At 41.2% G+C, this 17,427-nt stretch overlaps 1 protein-coding gene across 1 annotated transcript in view; it reads right to left on the reverse strand.

Moving 5' to 3' along the window:
* LOC115223985 (uncharacterized protein DDB_G0271670) overlaps window positions 1–17,179 on the reverse strand; it is a 30,843-nt gene extending 13,664 nt beyond the window's left edge. The window contains exons 1-2 of the mRNA XM_029794759.2: window positions 15,882–17,179; window positions 5,054–5,174 (exon numbers count right to left, since the gene is read on the reverse strand). Coding sequence (XP_029650619.1) covers window positions 5,054–5,174; window positions 15,882–17,133 — 1,373 coding nt within the window. The 5' untranslated portion in view covers window positions 17,134–17,179. The remainder of the gene's footprint in view (window positions 1–5,053; window positions 5,175–15,881) is intronic.
* Between the last annotated feature and the right edge of the window lie 248 nt (window positions 17,180–17,427).

Consider the following 17,427-nt stretch of genomic DNA (forward strand, 5'->3'; position numbering starts at 1 on the left):
AAGCAAAGGGGTTGGCAAGGGTGCCTGTCGTACGGTCGCATTGGATATTTCATTCACGTGCCACGGCCACGAGTCGGATAGTGCTTTTTACGTACCACCAGACCAGGGATCCTGGCTGGTTCAATTCGATTTCGATTTACACATAAGTATTTTATGTATATTATATATATATATATATATACACACATATATGTATATTTATGTATATATATATATATATAGAATATATATATATATATACACATTATGTATATTTATGTATATATATATAATATTTATATATATATATATAGATATATACATATTTATATTTATGTATTATATTATAATAATATTATACATAAATGTATATTTATGTATATATATATATATTAATATATAGATATATATTATAATATATCCATATATGTATATTTATGTATATATATATATATATATCTATATATATAATATATATAAATATACAGATATGTATATTTAGTATATATATATAATATATATATACATATGATATTTATGTATATATATATACACACCGGAGTAAACACAGAAATGTGAAACAAGGTGGAAAAAAAGTACTCAAATACCAGTGGTAGAGTAATATGCTTTATTTTAAGCATCAGAAAATTCAACAAATCTGTTACTCTGAGTTTCTCGTTGCCGTCATCTAGCAAAAACTGTCTGATGAACGGCCAACGAGAACTCAGAGTAACAGATTTTGTTGAATTTTTCTCTGCTTAAAATAAAGTTATAATATATATAGATATATATATATATATATATATATATATATAATACATTATGTATATTTATGTATATATATATATATATATATATATATATGTATATATTAGTTATATATTGTATATCTATATGTACATACATATTACGATATATATATGTATTATGTATGTATTATATATATATATTTACATATAATCTCATTATAATTATAGTGTTATATCTATATATATATATGCTATCATCATCATCATCGTTTAACATCCGTTCTCCATGCTAGCATGGGTTGGACGGTTTGACCGGGGATCTGGGAAGCAGAAGGCTGCACCAGGCTCCATCTTATCTGGCAATGTTTCTACAGCTGGATGCCCTTCCTAACGCCAACCACTCCTTGGTGTAGTGGGTGCTTTTTACGTGCCACCTGCACAGGTGCCAGGGAGGCTGGCAACGCCACGGTCGGATTGGTGTATTTTACGTGCCACCGGCACGGAAGCCAGTTGAAACGGCACTTGCATCGGCCACGAGTCGATAGTGCTTTTTACGTACCACCAGACCAGGGATCCTGGCTGATTCAATTCGTTTCGCTTGCCCCACCATGTCTTCGCAAGCTATCAACTACTTCTAGTTTTTCCCCCTGGAAAGTGACGGAAGTTGTTTTCTTCCTGCAGATTTTCGGAGTTATGCTCCCGAGCATCTGCCACATACAAAAACTATCTTCCCAGTGAGCCTACCTTTGCATTGCTGCACCTCTTAGGTGTCCATAGCTTACACTGGGTACATCTTATTAGTTTTCTACCTACCACCTTTTCTACAGATCGAGCAGGGCCACACCTTCCTGAAGACATTTGTGGATTGTCTACCTTCCTACTTATTAGTACTTTGGTTTAGCTAGGTTGACCTAAGGCCCCTTCGATTCTAGACCCTCCTTCCACACCTGGAACTTCTCCTCCAGTTCCTGATAGTGACTCAGCAATAGAGCAAGGTCGTCAGCATATAGGAGCTCCCAGGGCAACCTGTCTTGAATTCCTCCGTAATTGCCTGGAGGACTATGATAAATAGGAGGGGGCTGAGTACTGAACCCTGTGGACCCCAACCTCTACCCGGAATTCTTCACTTACTCGTTGCCAACCCTCACCTTACTAGCAGCAGTCTCTGTACTGGCTCGCCACAGCTCTAACTAACCCTTCATCTATCCCTAGTTTCCTCATTGACCACCAGATAAGGGATCGGGGACCCTATCAAAGGCTTTCTCCATGTCAACGAAAGCCAGGTACAGGGGCTTATCTTTGGCTAGGTATTTCTCCTGCAGCGCTGCCTTACCAGGAATATAGCATCAGTGGTACTTTCCCTGGCACGAACCCAAACTGCATCTCATCTAAACTAACTCTCTCTCTAATAGTTGGGCTATGACCCTCTCCGTAACCTTCATTACCTGATCCAACAGCTTGATACCTCTGTAATTATTTGTATCTAGGGCATCACCTTTACCTTTGTAGCAGTTGACTAGTATGCTGCTACACCAGTCATGGGTATGACTCCTCCGTGTATCATCTGGTTGACTATACGGGTGACTAGGTTATAGCCGACACTGCCAGATATTTTGAGCATCTCTGCAGTATTCCTGATGGGCTTGGGGCTTTCCCTGTCTTCATGCTTCTAATTGCTTTAACTACCAAAGAATTTTCAACTCGGATGGCTGGTCCCTCTGTTGGGTTGACATTCGGCAGACTCTCTTATCCCATTCATTTTCTTTATTCAGCAACCTTTCATAGTGGCATCTCCAAACCTCTCTCTTTGCATCCTCATTTAGCGCAAGTGAACCATCATCCATCCGAACACACTTCTCTCTCCTACCACATCACGATCTCTCTCACACACTGTCTTGCAACAACACGAAATACCTCAAGTCTTTTCATCCTCACGGCACAGAACATGGCAAATTTTTTCTTATCCGCTTCTCTCTGGCTACTAAACCTGTCCGTCTCCTAGCTTCCCTTCTGGCTGTCTGATACATTCCCGCTCCCTGCTACCACCGTTCTTCCAGTCCCTCCAAGCCTGTTTCTTTTTGTCTAATAGCCCTGTCCACCACATTGTTTCCACCACCACCACCACTTACTACTCTGGGTCGAGACGGGAACTTTGCTCCATCCACAGATCTGGTCAGTGGCTCAGCAGATTGTCTCGTAGAAATCTCCAGTTGTCTTCCACATTAAGTGAAGCTATATCCCCTTCTATTTCGTCAAAGGCTTCGAGTAGTATGTCTCTAAATTCTGTCCATTTGCAGGATCTTTAAGCTTCCAGACACTTTCCTCCAAGCTGGTCTTCTTCTGGCAACCATTTAGCTCTGATCCTGATGTCCCGCTAACTACTAATCTATGTTGAGGAGTACATTCTTCGCCTGGAAAGGTTTTGGCATTTATAAGCAGCCCTCTTTCCCTCTTTTTGGCGAGGATGTAGTCAATCTGACTAGTGTGGTCTGCCAGAACGGTAGGTGACTAGGTGAGAGGTGGTTTCCTGAAGTTGGTATTGCAAACCATAAGGTCATTTGCCATCGCAGGAACTCCAGCAGCCTGGGTTCCCTCCTCATTTCGAGAGCCAAAACCATAGCCACCATGAACGCCATGGAAGCCCCCGACATCTGGGCCACATGTCCATTGAATCCCTTCCACAAAGAGAAGGTCACTGTCATTGTCAACGAGGTAGTTATATATATATATATATTATGAGTATTATTACAATGCAATAATAGTTGTTTTTCCAGTGATAAGCACGTAAAGTTAATTCCAGCAGATATTGTACCTTGTTGTTGTGTCACTATTTCCTGTTTATATATATATATATATATATCTATATATATATAATATAATATTATACACATACACCCTAAACATACATACATATGTATAATTAATTCTAAATTAAATCAATTTATTTATAAATGTATAATCATTTAGTATAACAAAGATAGCTTACTTAAGATTTATAATTAATACTTAACTATGAACATAATGACACATCCCACAATCAATACAAATATCTTCACTTGAAATTCATTGCTTGAGGTCAAATACAGTTTTATTTTTATACCGAATCCCTTGTACATCAACCCCTGTACGCAACTGGTACTTAATTTATCGACCCCGGAAGGATGAAAGGCAAAGTTGACCCTGGCGGAATTTGAACTCAGAATTTTAAAATCAAATCAAATCAAAATCGATGAACATCAATGGAATTTGTATTTTTGTGGTACCAGCGCCGGTGGCACATAAGAATACCATCCGAACATGGCCGTAGCCAGTACCGCATCGACTGACCTCCATGCTGTGGGCACGTAACAAACACCATCTGATCGTGGCCGTGCCAGCCTCGCCTGGCCTCCGTGCCGGTGGCATGTAAAAAACACCATCCGAGCGTGGCCGTTCGCCAGCCTCGTCTGGCACCTGTGTCGATGGCACATAAAAAGCACCCACTACACTCTCGGAGTGGTTGGCGTTAGGAAGGGCATCCAGCTGTAGAAACACTGCCAGATCTGACTGGAGCCTGGTGCAGCCTCCTGGCATCAAGACCTTGATTGAACTGTCCAACCCATGCTAGCATGGAAAGCGGACGTTAAACGATGATGATGATGATGATGATGATGAATGTCATAGCAGAGGAAATACCACTAAGCATTTCACTCAGTGTGCTAATGATTCTGCCAGCATGTGCCTAGTGTACCCTTATCAGACGGGTAGTCATGATGGGTATACTGGGCTACGTACATTTTACCTTGATGGCATGCACTGCTCTCTCACTCAATAATAATAGTAATAATAATAATCGTTTAACGTCCGTTTTCCATGCTAGCATGGGTTAATAATAATAATAATGATAATGATAATAATAATAATAATCCTTTCTACTATAGGCATAAAGCCTGAAATTTGGGGGAGGGAGATAGTTGATTTACATTGACCCCAGTAGGCAACTGGTACTTAATTTATCCACCCTGAAAGGAAGAAAGGCAGAGTCGACCCTGGCGGGATTTGAGCTCAGAATGTAAAGGCGCACTAAATGCCACTGAGCATTTTGCCTGGCGTGTTAACGATTCTGCCAGCTTGCTGCCTTAGTAATGATAATAATAATTAATTCTTTTTATTGGCCACAAGGGCTGACACACATGATTAGTAAACATAAAGGGACAAAACAGGACGAAAGGTTACAAAGGGTTTTGTCCGTTTGTGAAAAAATCCAAGTAAAAAACAGTTTAACAACGAAAGATTATAACAATGACAACAATACTAATACCGATAACAATAAAGAAGGTACTTACATGTAGCCCATTTGTTTCATGACCATTACGGACACTATTAGTTTGATGTAAAACAAAAGTACGAAATCAACGAGTTCTGCTAATATCCGTTTCCACAGAGATGGAATGATGTATTCAGTAGCTGACGAAGAGGAAAGAGAAAGAGTAAATTATAAGAGAAAAGAGAAAGAGTAAATTATAAGAGAAAAGAGAAAGAGTAAATTATGAGAGAATGAGAGAGAGAGAGAGAGAGAGAAAGAGAGAGAGAGTAACACGAAGTGTTCCAACATTTCTAACAAAAGCTTTATTAGTTTCCGTTTGTTTTCCAATAAACTTTGTTGATTTATCCTGATGTGAGTTCATGGCTGTTTCCTGCACCAGCTTCACATAACCAGCCCCAGCCCAGCCCATCCAAAGTACCTTGGATCGCAGAACGGTCTGCTGTGCTTACCTTGGATCGTAGGGCGACCTGCTGTGCTTGAGGAGACCTGTTGAGTCAAGTATGTCAACATCGAAATAAAAATCAAATGGAAATTGTAGTTGTGATACCAATGCTGGTGGCACGTAAAAAGCACCATCCAAACGTGGCCAATACCAGCGTCGCCTTGACTGGCTTCTGTGCCAGTGGCACATAAAAAGCACCAATCGATCATGGCCGCTGCCAGCCTCCCCTGGTACCTGTGCTGGTGGCATGTAAAAAGCACCATCCAAATGTGGCCGATGCCAGTGCTGCCTTGACTGGCTTCCATGCCAATGGCACGTAAAAAGCACCCACTGCGTTAGGAAGGGCATCCAGCTGTAGAAACACTGCCAGATCAGACTGGAGTCCGGCGCAGCCTCCTGGCTTCCCAGACCCTGTCCAACCCATGCTAGCATGGAAAACGGATGTTAAACGATAATGATGATGATGTGCCCTTTTCTTTACCTGAATTTTATTTTTTCAAATCGTAATGGTAAATTACGGACACCCTGTATACCTTGGTGAGTTTATAACAAAAATAATTCCAATCCCGAACAGTGCAATCATTCGCCCCTCCCCTCCACCCTGCTGTGGTCAGGTGTGGCTGTGTGGTAAGAAACTCGCTTCCCAACCACATGGTTCTGAGTTCAGTGCCACTGCATGGCACCTTGGGCAAGTATCTTCTACTATAGCTTTGAGTTGACCAAAGCCTTGTGAGTGGATTTAGTTGACGGAAACTGAAAGAAGCTTGTCATATATATATATGTATATATATATATGTATATATATATATATATATAATATATACCGGAGTAAACACATAAATGTGAAACAAGGTGGAAAAAAGAGTACTCAAATACCAGTGGTAGAGTAATATGCTTTATTTAAAGCAGCAGAAAATTCAACAAAACCTGTTACTCTGAGTTTCCTGTTGCTGTTCATCGGACAGTTTTTGCTAGAAAAACTGTCCAATGAACGGCAACGGGAAACTCAGAGTAACAGGTTTTGTTGAATTTTCTGCTGCTTTAAATAAAGTGTGTATATATATATATATATATATATATATATATATATATAAATGTGACCTCGTGTGTACCGTTGGCGATTTTTTTTCCTCTGTCTTCCCTTCTCTGGATCTTTCCTTCTCCTATGTTTCCGACGAAGAGCTCCGCTCGAAACGTTAAACCCCACTTCTTTCCTGAGCGTCCAATAATACTATATTTGTTCCACGTCCTCGCGTTGTTGTGTTTTTTTGTGCTTTCTTGTTTGGATTAACTAACTATATATATATATATATATATATATATATGTTGTCAAGTGTCATATATATACATATATATATATCATCATCATCATCATTGAAAGCGGACGTTAAACGATGATGATGATGATATAGAAATATGACAGTTGACAACAAACCACCACTTTATCGTGTTACTACTGTATAAATCACTCTCAGAGATTTAGAAATGTATTATTTCTATGGGGAACGATCTAACTGACTGGCAACCCCACCTCCCCCAAAATTTCAGGCCTTGCACCTAGAGTAGAGAAGACTAGAACCTGGTGCAGCTCCCCAGCTTGCCAGCTCCTGTCAGGGCATCCAACCCATGCCGGCATGGACAACAGATGTTGAATGAAGATGATGATGATGATGATGATACACATATACATACACACACACACACATGCATACACTGTGGGGTTTCCTATGTTGGCTGATGACTACAGATCAGGATTTAGCCACCACGTGTGTGTGTGTGTGTGTGTGTGTCTCTCTTTGCATCCTCCCTGTTTCCCCACCCCACCCCACCACCATTCCCCCCCTCCTTCTCCAAACTACTTTGCTGCCATCTTTGTATTGTTGATAAATCGTAAGTCAACAATAGAAAAGGAGAAAAGACGAAATTCTCAAAAGACACTTCATTCTGGCCATTTTCCCAGGCCAGTTCTTTAGAAATTCTTTTCAATTTTTCTGTCTGTCTGTCTGTCTCTTTTTTCATTCATATCTTTTTGTTTTTCTTTCTTTCATCCTATTTTCACTTACATCCTTCTTTCACTCCCTTCTTTCTTTTTATAGGTCATGTGTTTGTGTGTATATCTATACCTATACATAGATATATTATACACACATGCACCTACATACATACATACATGCACACATGACTAGGTTGACGAAAACGTTTGTGCGCCGTGTTAAAAATAATGATTTTTTATGCAAGAATTTATTCAAAATCAACAACAGCTATTCTTCAAAAAAAAGTCCGTCATTTTCCACGACCTTCTGCCAACGATCTGCAAGCTTTCGGATTTGGTCAAAGTACCAATCCTTCGGCTTCATACCCTTAATTGCTTTATCTATCAGGGTGCTGTTCATTCAGATAGTTGGTCCCTCTACTGGGTCAACATTTGGCAGGCTCTCTTCCTCCCATTCATTCTCCACATTTAGCAGTCTTTCATAATGGCTTCTCCAAGCCTTTTTCTTTTCAGAATCATTAAAAGCAAGTGTACCGTCACCCATGCGGACATATTTTTCTCCTGTGGCATCACAATTTTCTCTCACACATTGTCTTGCAATCTGAAATATTTCAGTTCTTTGGTCCTCACATTGTTGGACATTGGGAAACTTCTTATCTGCTTCTCCCTTGGCTATGTATACCTGTTGCCTAGCCTCCCTCCTGGCTATCTGGTACAGTTCCCTGCTACCCCCACTCTTTCAGGCTTTTCAGGCCTGTTTCTTTGCTCTAATGGCTTTGTCTACCATCTTATTCCACCACCATGTTACTCTAAGTCTGGAAGGGACTTTGCACCATCCGCAGACTTGGTCTGTGGCACTTAGTAAGCTGTAGCATGTACGTGTGTGTGTATATACATACATACATACATATATATATAAATATATATATTTTATATATATATATATATAGTGCCGCTGGACTGCGAGGTCATTGCCAGTGCCGCTGGACTGGTTCCAGTGCAGGTGGCACGTAAAAAACACCATTTGAGTGTGGCCGCTGCCAGTACTGCCTGACTGGTCCCTGTGCAGGTGGCACGTAAAAGCATCCGCTACACTCTCAGAATGGTTGGCGTTAGGAAGGGCATCCAGCTGTAGAAACTCAGCCAGATCAGATTGGAGCCTGGTACAGCCATCTGGTTCGCCAGACCTCAGTCAAATCGTCCAACCCATGCTAGCATAGAAAGCGGACGTTAAACAATGATGATGATGATATATATATATATATATGTGTGTGTGTGTGTGTGGTGTGTCTCTCTTTGCATCCTCCCTGTTTCCCCACCCCACCCCACCACCATTCCCCCCCTCCTTCTCCAAACTACTTTGCTGCCATCTTTGTATTGTTGATAAATCGTAAGTCAACAATAGAAAAGGAGAAAAGACGAAATTCTCAAAAGACACTTCATTCTGGCCATTTTCCCAGGCCAGTTCTTTAGAAATTCTTTTCAATTTTTCTGTCTGTCTGTCTGTCTCTTTTTTCATTCATATCTTTTTGTTTTTCTTTCTTTCATCCTATTTTCACTTACATCCTTCTTTCACTCCCTTCTTTCTTTTTATAGGTCATGTGTTTGTGTGTATATCTATACCTATACATAGATATATTATACACACATGCACCTACATACATACATACATGCACACATGACTAGGTTGACGAAAACGTTTGTGCGCCGTGTTAAAAATAATGATTTTTTATGCAAGAATTTATTCAAAATCAACAACAGCTATTCTTCAAAAAAAAGTCCGTCATTTTCCACGACCTTCTGCCAACGATCTGCAAGCTTTCGGATTTGGTCAAAGTACCAATCCTTCGGCTTCATACCCTTAATTGCTTTATCTATCAGGGTGCTGTTCATCAGATAGTGGTCCCTCTACTGGGTCAACATTTGGCAGGCTCTCTTCCTCCCATTCATTCTCCACATTTAGCAGTCTTTCATAATGGCTTCTCCAAGCCTTTTTCTTTTCAGAATCATTAAAAGCAAGTGTACCGTCACCCATGCGGACATATTTTTCTCCTGTGGCATCACATTTTCTCTCACACATTGTCTTGCAATCTGAAATATATTCAGTTCTTTGGTCCTCACATTGTTGGACATTGGGAAACTTCTTATCTGCTTCTCCTTGGCTATGTATACCTGTTGCCTAGCCTCCCTCCTGGCTATCTGGTACAGTTCCCTGCTACCCCCACTCTTTCAGGCTTTTCAGGCCTGTTTCTTGCTCTAATGGCTTTGTCTACCATCTTATTCCACCACCATGTTACTCTAAGTCTGGAAGGGACTTTGCACCATCCGCAGACTTGGTCTGTGGCACTTAGTAAGCTGTAGCATGTACGTGTGTGTGTATATACATACTACATACATATATATATAAATATATATATTTTATATATATATATATAGTGCCGCTGGACTGGTTCCAGTGCAGGTGGCACGTAAAAAACACCATTGAGTGTGGCCGCTGCCAGTACTGCCTGACTGGTCCCTGTGCAGGTGGCACGTAAAAGCATCCGCTACACTCTCAGAATGGTTGGCGTTAGGAAGGGCATCCAGCTGTAGAAACTCAGCCAGATCAGATTGGAGCCTGGTACAGCCATCTGGTTCGCCAGACCTCAGTCAAATCGTCCAACCCATGCTAGCATAGAAAGCGGACGTTAAACAATGATGATGATGATATATATATATATATATGTGTGTGTGTGTGTGTGTGTGTGTGTGTGTGTGTGTGTATGAGGACGATTGTGGAATCATCATTGTTATAGCATCCGCTTTTCCATGTTAGCTTGGCTCAGGTGCAATTAAGGAATTTGTTAACACAGATTTTCCACACCTGGATCTCCTTTTTTTGTCACCAACCCTCACCTGTTTCTATGTGAAATAATGTTTCTGCATAGTCAGATATGCTTTCATGGAATACTTGAAGCAAACGACACTGCTTGTACAACAGTGGCACTTGCTTACAACTATCACGTGATGTCATAACAAAAAGGAATACACACACACACACACAAATATACAGACATATCTACTTTTTCCAGCCAAGGGACTGAGGCCACGGTGAAACACTATCTTGAAAAATTTTAGTCAAACAAATTGACCCCAGTTCTTACTTTTATAAACTTAGTTCTTATTCTATTGGTCTCTCTTTGCTGAACTGCTAGGTTAAAGGATCACACACACATACACACATACACGATGAGCTTCTTTCAGTTTCTGCCTACCAAATCTACCCACAAGGTCTCGGTTGGCCTGGGGCTATAGTATGTGACACTTGGCGAAGGTGCCAGCAGTGGGACTGTACTTGGAGTCAGGTGGTCGGGATGCAAACTTGTTGCCATACGGTCAGGCCTAGTGTGAGTGTGTGTGTTTGTGTGTAGTATGTATGTATGTGAATATATATAAATGTCAGCATGAAAAATTGGGTATTAAATGATGATATATATACACACGCACACACACACACATATTGACAGCTGGTGAAAGAGAGTTTCTCATGAAAGCATGTCAATATGTGTATGTAAATGATATTTATATGTGTATGTATATATGTATACGTGTGTGTGTATTATCCGGGGTACGTTTGCGTGTGACAGCTGTTATAGGACAGGTAGAAACTTTCTTTAATAAATATAACACAGACATAGCGGAATTGTTGTGAAGAAGTTTGTTCACTAGGGAAGGAAGAGAGAGAGGAGGAGATACAAACAAACGACACCATGAAAGTATAACTCTTAAATGTAACAGAAAGGAGTGGGTGGGTGGGTTGGTGTAATCAATTGGCACAATTATCACGAATATAAGAGGTGTGGGTTCAATTCTCATGTGTACTACTACCCACTTTTTTTTCCATCGAGGGCTTATATGCCCTGATATTAGACTATTTTCTGGTCTGTTTCTGCTTTAATGCAATTTGGTGGAACATTAAAGATAGCAGGGGCTAATTGAGGGGAAATAATTGTGCCGTATTGTTGTTATGTGATGCAAGTATGATTTATGTTGTGGGCAGATAGCATGGGGCCCAAGTCTTGGGTGTATCTTAAAGGCAATGCCAACATCATTTGGGTAATACTGATGGAGTATTTTCCAGATCATGCAGATGATGTAGCACTCATGGTGGCATTGGAGAGAATAAAGTTTGAGCTTTTCTAGTTCACCCCCAATAGTCAAGGCCTGTCATGCCGTCTATCTTTTTCGTAATTGACCATTGAGATGCTTCAACTTTCATGATATTTTGTTTTGTGTGGGGAGACCACAGTGGACAACAGTATTCAAGGTGGGGGTCGGACAAAAGTGGAGAAGAGAAGGATAATGGTGTGGACGTCTCTCGACTGGGAAGTTCTGAGAATCCAAGAACACATTCTGTGGGCCATATCAACTTTGCTGTTTATATGACTGTGGACAAACAAACGGATTAAGTCGATTACATCGACCCCAGTGCGTAACTGGTACTTATTTAATCGGCCCCAAAAGGATGAAAGGCAAAGTCGACCTCGGCGGTATTTGAACTCAGAACATAGCGGCAGACGAAATACCTATTTCTTCACTACCCACAAGGGGCTAAACACAGAGGGGACAAACAAGGACAGACAAACGGATTAAGTCAATTATATCGACCCCAGTGCGTAACTGGTACTTATTTAATAGACCCCGAATGGATGAATGGCAAAGTCGACCTCGGCGGAATTTGAACTCAGAACGTAGCGGCAGACGAAATATCACTAAGCATTTCGCCCGGTGTGCTAACGTGTCTGCCAGCTCCCCACGCCGTATAAAGAAGGGTATATTGGATGATGTATATTCCTAACAAGATATAACGGGTAAACGTGGAGAACTTTAATTTCGAATATATGGGGTAGGTATAGAAAGCATCCTGGTTTACATGAAAGCTCGAAGGGAAAACGAAATATTGTTTACTACAGAGATGACCCAGCTGTGGTTGCAGACGTAGAACATCCGTAATTTCTACTGACCTTTTACATTTTATGATCAATGCTTTCTTTTTAATGTTGTTTTTAATCAAATACTTGGTAAACGTGGAGGAATACTAAGAAATTTCTGAATAAATGGAGAATATGTAAAAATAACATAGACCAATTGAAATACCGAAACGAAAACGCAATATTGTTTACTTACAGAGACGGTACTGAAAGAAGTCCATACCCGCTGCCGACTCAATTACATTATTACCATCCTTTTAACGCCCATTTTTCTATGCTTGCTTGGGTCGGGACAGATTTTGTCGAGGCAGGTTTCTCTACGGCCCTCCCTTCTGTCGCCAACCATCACTTATTTCCAAGTAAGGTAAATATTTCCTTATGACCAGACATGATGTATGACGGCGATACGAGTTCACAAACATCTATGACGGGCTTCTTTCAGTTTTCTTCTATTAAATGGCTCTTCTTTTTCTTCGGAAAACGTTTTGAAAACGAAAATAATTTCTTTATCTTTAAAGTAAATATTGCGATTTCGTTTCGGTGTCTCATGAAAGCCAGGGTAGTTTTTATACCTTTTTTTAATACTTCCTCCATTTATTCGAAAATTTACGCTGTATTTCTCCATATTTACTAAGTATTTAATTAAAAACAACATTAATTAAAAGAAATTACGGAGTTGCTTTGTTTGTAACCAAAGCAGTATCATTTCTACAATTAACGAAATTTCGTTTTTCGTTCCGTTATCAAGTAAACCAACACTTTTTATAAATTACTTATTTGTTCGAAATTACGCCGTAATTCCCCACATCCACTTATACACACATCACACACACCCATATATATATATATATAATTCTTAAACAAGAATACTATTGGCAGTTAAACCATTATCGAACTGTACTCAACAAAAATTGTTTTTAAAACTACACACACACACACAAATATATATATATATATATATATATATAAGATAGGGATGGTCACATTCGGAATGTCTGTGATTATAGCTATGTTTAAGCAGCGTTGACTCCGGGGCTTAAATCGTCACAACACTGCCATACTGTCACAGAAGATAGTACCCCATCCACATCATAACCACTCACCCTGCCTGCGCAATTATGAGGGTGGGGAGCCTCGTTAGACCTGCTAAAAACAGCAGTTAAATACCCTTGAAATCACACCTCGTCGTCTTAAACAAGAAGGAAAAATTGGATAATGTACAGTTTTGGATAATTGTACGGTGTGATGTCCCCAAGATTTTGTTTCCTCATATTTTACGGTTTGTCTTCAAAGAAGTATTTTACGATTATACTAGTAAAGAATAAATCGTAAATAAATAAATATATACATAAAACAATACTTTTTTTGGGTAGATTTCCGGATCCACCCTATCTGAAAACGTATGTCTTATTTTACTTGTTTCAGTCATTGGATTGTGGCCAGGCTGGGGCAGTGCCTTGAAAAGTTTCAGAAAAAAAAAAAAGAAAGAAAAAAAGATCCCCAGTATTTATTCAATCGGTCTCTTTTGCCAAACGGCTAAGTTACAGAGAGGTAAACAAACCAATATAGGTTACCAAGTGGAGGACAAACACGTATGTATGTATGATGGGCTTCCATAGTTTTTGTTTACCAAATTCACGTAGGAGGCATTGGTCGACCCAGGATCTGGGGTAGAAGAGGTTTACCCAAAGTGTCGAACAGGCAAAATTTTATTTTAAAATATGCGTTTTAAAGAGAGTTGTTAGGAAATGTAGACACGGAAGCGAGTGTCTGGAGAAGGAAGACCAGGAACCTCCGTCTAAAAGGAATTAAATTGAAAAATGTCACCATATTTGTAATCTACACACTGGAAAACGTATATCTGCAAAAATTCCATCAAGAAAAATATACGTTTTAAAGAATGTCATAATAAAACAAAAAGTCAGTGTGGGAGGGACACCAAACACTAAACTACAGCTGTGACAAAAGACGGGTTGGCTATGGCTGGAACGGCTTTGAATGATAGGTTTCCTCGATGAAGGCTGACTTCGGGTCAAACACCAACATCGACGCAAATGTTGACCCTTGCTCGGCCGCCGCCGTCATCACTCCCACCGAACACGTAATTACTAAACAAACACTTCCACCTACACACCCAACACATCGACGTAGTCTGTCATGGATGGACACCTCCTCCACATACATTCCTGCCACGACCACGAATACCAAAAAAACACGAAAGCTTGTAACATTGGTCGTTCGATTCGCTAAAAACAGCAGCCAAAATCCTTCAACGCACAAGGATGTGTGCAAGTTGAAGGATTTTTTCAGCTGTTTCTAAAAGCAAAAGGTCGGGGGGGGGGGGGAGAACATCTCTTAAATTATGTTGAGTTTGAAATAAATAATGTTTATGATAATAATAATAATAATTATTATTATTTCTTTATTGGCCACAAGGGGCTAAACATAGAGGGGACAAACAAGAACAGACAAGGGGATTAAGTCGATTACATCGATCCCAGTGATTTACTGGTACTTATTTAATCGACCCCAAAAGGATGAAAGGCTAATAATAATAATAATAATAATAATAATAATAAAAGCTGAGCCGAGTGTTTAACGGCTACTTTGATCCCGGAAGTATGAATATTAATAATTATAATAATAATAATAAATAGGGAAGTCATTTCTGGAATGTAATTGATCAGACATAAGCCTTCCGGATATAGAACTGGGCGGAGTTTTGGAACAGCGATCATTATCATTATGGGAAAAGAAAAAGGGTCGGATTTAGGTAATGTTTCTCTTCAGCCCCTTTCACATTTCAGCATTCCTGGGTTTCGTAAAACGGAAACCACGATTCTGAAGAATTTGTTTTCTTTAAAAATGTCAATAAAAAGAAAAAAGGATTGCCCCGCCCACATCAATTCCGCACCGTTTTTCTTTCCACGGGGTTAGTGGTACAGGTTTCAAAACTCAGCCACGGATTTACCTAGGGGTTAAAAAAAAAAAAAAACAACACTAAATGTTACAATGCGTGGCAGTGTGGTAAGAAGCTTGCTTCCTAAATACATAATTCCGGGTTCAGTCCCACTGCGTGGCACCTTGGGCAAGTGTCTTCTACTATAGCCACGGGCAGACCAAAGCCTTGCGAGTGGATTTGGTAGACGGAAACTGAAAGAAGCCCGTCGTATACATATGTATATATCAATGTGTGTGTCTTTGTTCGTCCCCCCCCGCCACCGCTTGATAAACGGTGTTGGTGTGTTTACGTCCTCGTAAGCCAGCGGTTCGGTAAAATAGACCGATAGAATATGTAGGCTAAAAAAAGAATAAGTCCGTCGATTTCATCGACTGAATAAAACCCCTTTAAGGCTTTGCTCCAGCATGGCCCGCAGTCAAATACCTGAAACAAGTAAGAGAACAAAAGCAGAACTTAATAAATAAACAAGAGAGGGCTTACCTCGCAAAGGTTGCTCAGCTGGTCTTGCTGCAGCCGGTTGTGGTGTTTGATGGGGTCCACCCTGGCCAGCATTTCTCCCGTTCATCCCTCGGGCCGCAGCACCACCCCCACCACCACCGGCGGCGGCAGCTCCTTGGAGGTTGTTATTATTGTTGCCGCCGCCGCTGGCTCCGCTGCCCGAGGCGGCGGGGTTGGCGTTGGCCAAGGGATAAGCAGAGGACGAGGGCGTGGCGGAGGCAGAAGAAGCGGAATTGGTCCGGGGCGGGAACCCGGGGTAGTTGTTAGCTGCATAGTAAGGAAACGTGGCCATTGCATAATAGGGCAGCATCATGCTGAATGCACACATGCTGTTCCATTGATGGTACTGCCACAACCATGTCCGGACCGCTTGTGCGTATTCGCGGGCGTTCATTGTGGTCGGTACCGAAGCCGCGGGGTTGTTGATGCTGTTGGTACTACTACTACTGTAAGTCTTCAAACTGGTGTTGTTGCAGTTGTTGCTGGTTGTGGTGGTGGTGGTGGAGGAGGTGGTGATAGTTGTAGAAGACGTGATACAAAGACGTGAAGAAGATGACGACGATGATGATGATGGTGGTGGTGGTGGTGGCGGTGGTAGTAGTGGTTGTTGTTGTTGTGATGGTGAAGCTGCTTCTGCTGGTGTTCCCGTATTGTTACCGGAACCATTCACAGAACCACTGCTGTGAGCATTAAAACCAACTGTACCGCTACCATTAGTAACACTAGTACTGGTAGTAGTAGTAGCAGTAGTGGTAGTGGTAGTATTGGTATTACTGTTAACAACATCTTCGTCATCGCCGCCGCCGCCACCTCCTCCTCCACGGACAGCTCGTCTTCTCAAAGTGGTATTGATTTCTCCAACGCTGTCGCCACCGACACCTTCTTCATCATCATCATCATCGCCGCCGCCGCCACCACCACCACCAGTTGATAACGTATGTCTTGCTGCTGTTGCTGTTGTCGTCGGTTTCGAATTGTTCCGTTCCTCAGGAGACGGGTTTGAATCTTCCTCAGGGCTATTGTGAAAATAATTGTTGTTGCTGTTGTGGGTCGTCGTCGCCTCCGCTTCCGCTGCCGCCGCCGCCGCCACCGCAGTCGCCGTGGTCGCGTCGGCGTTTCCGTTGTAATCCGAACTCGAAGCAGGAACCGTTACGGGTGCTGGCTGCTCTTCGGAATCGGCCTTTTCGGGTCTCTGACGTTTATCAGCGGACCCAAGACAATCGTCAGCTGCCATGTTTGGTCACGCTCTTACTTCGAAACCACGCGAGACTTCACCAGAAAAAAAAAAAAAAAAACGAGACACACACACACACACACGCATTCGCAACGAGATTTCAACAGAATTATTGCGATTGGTCGAATCGTTTGCGCGTCGGACAAAAATATTCAACGGCAATTTTGGGTTTTTTTACTGACTACGTTCCGAGTTCGAATTCTGCCGAGGCGTTAGCACGCCGAACAAAATATTCAACGGCAATTTTTTTTTTTTTTTTACTGACTACGTTCCGAGTTCGAATTCTGCCGAGGC

This window comes from Octopus sinensis, linkage group LG24, assembly GCF_006345805.1.
Source record: "Octopus sinensis linkage group LG24, ASM634580v1, whole genome shotgun sequence".
In the NCBI taxonomy this organism is placed as follows: domain Eukaryota; kingdom Metazoa; phylum Mollusca; class Cephalopoda; order Octopoda; family Octopodidae; genus Octopus; species Octopus sinensis.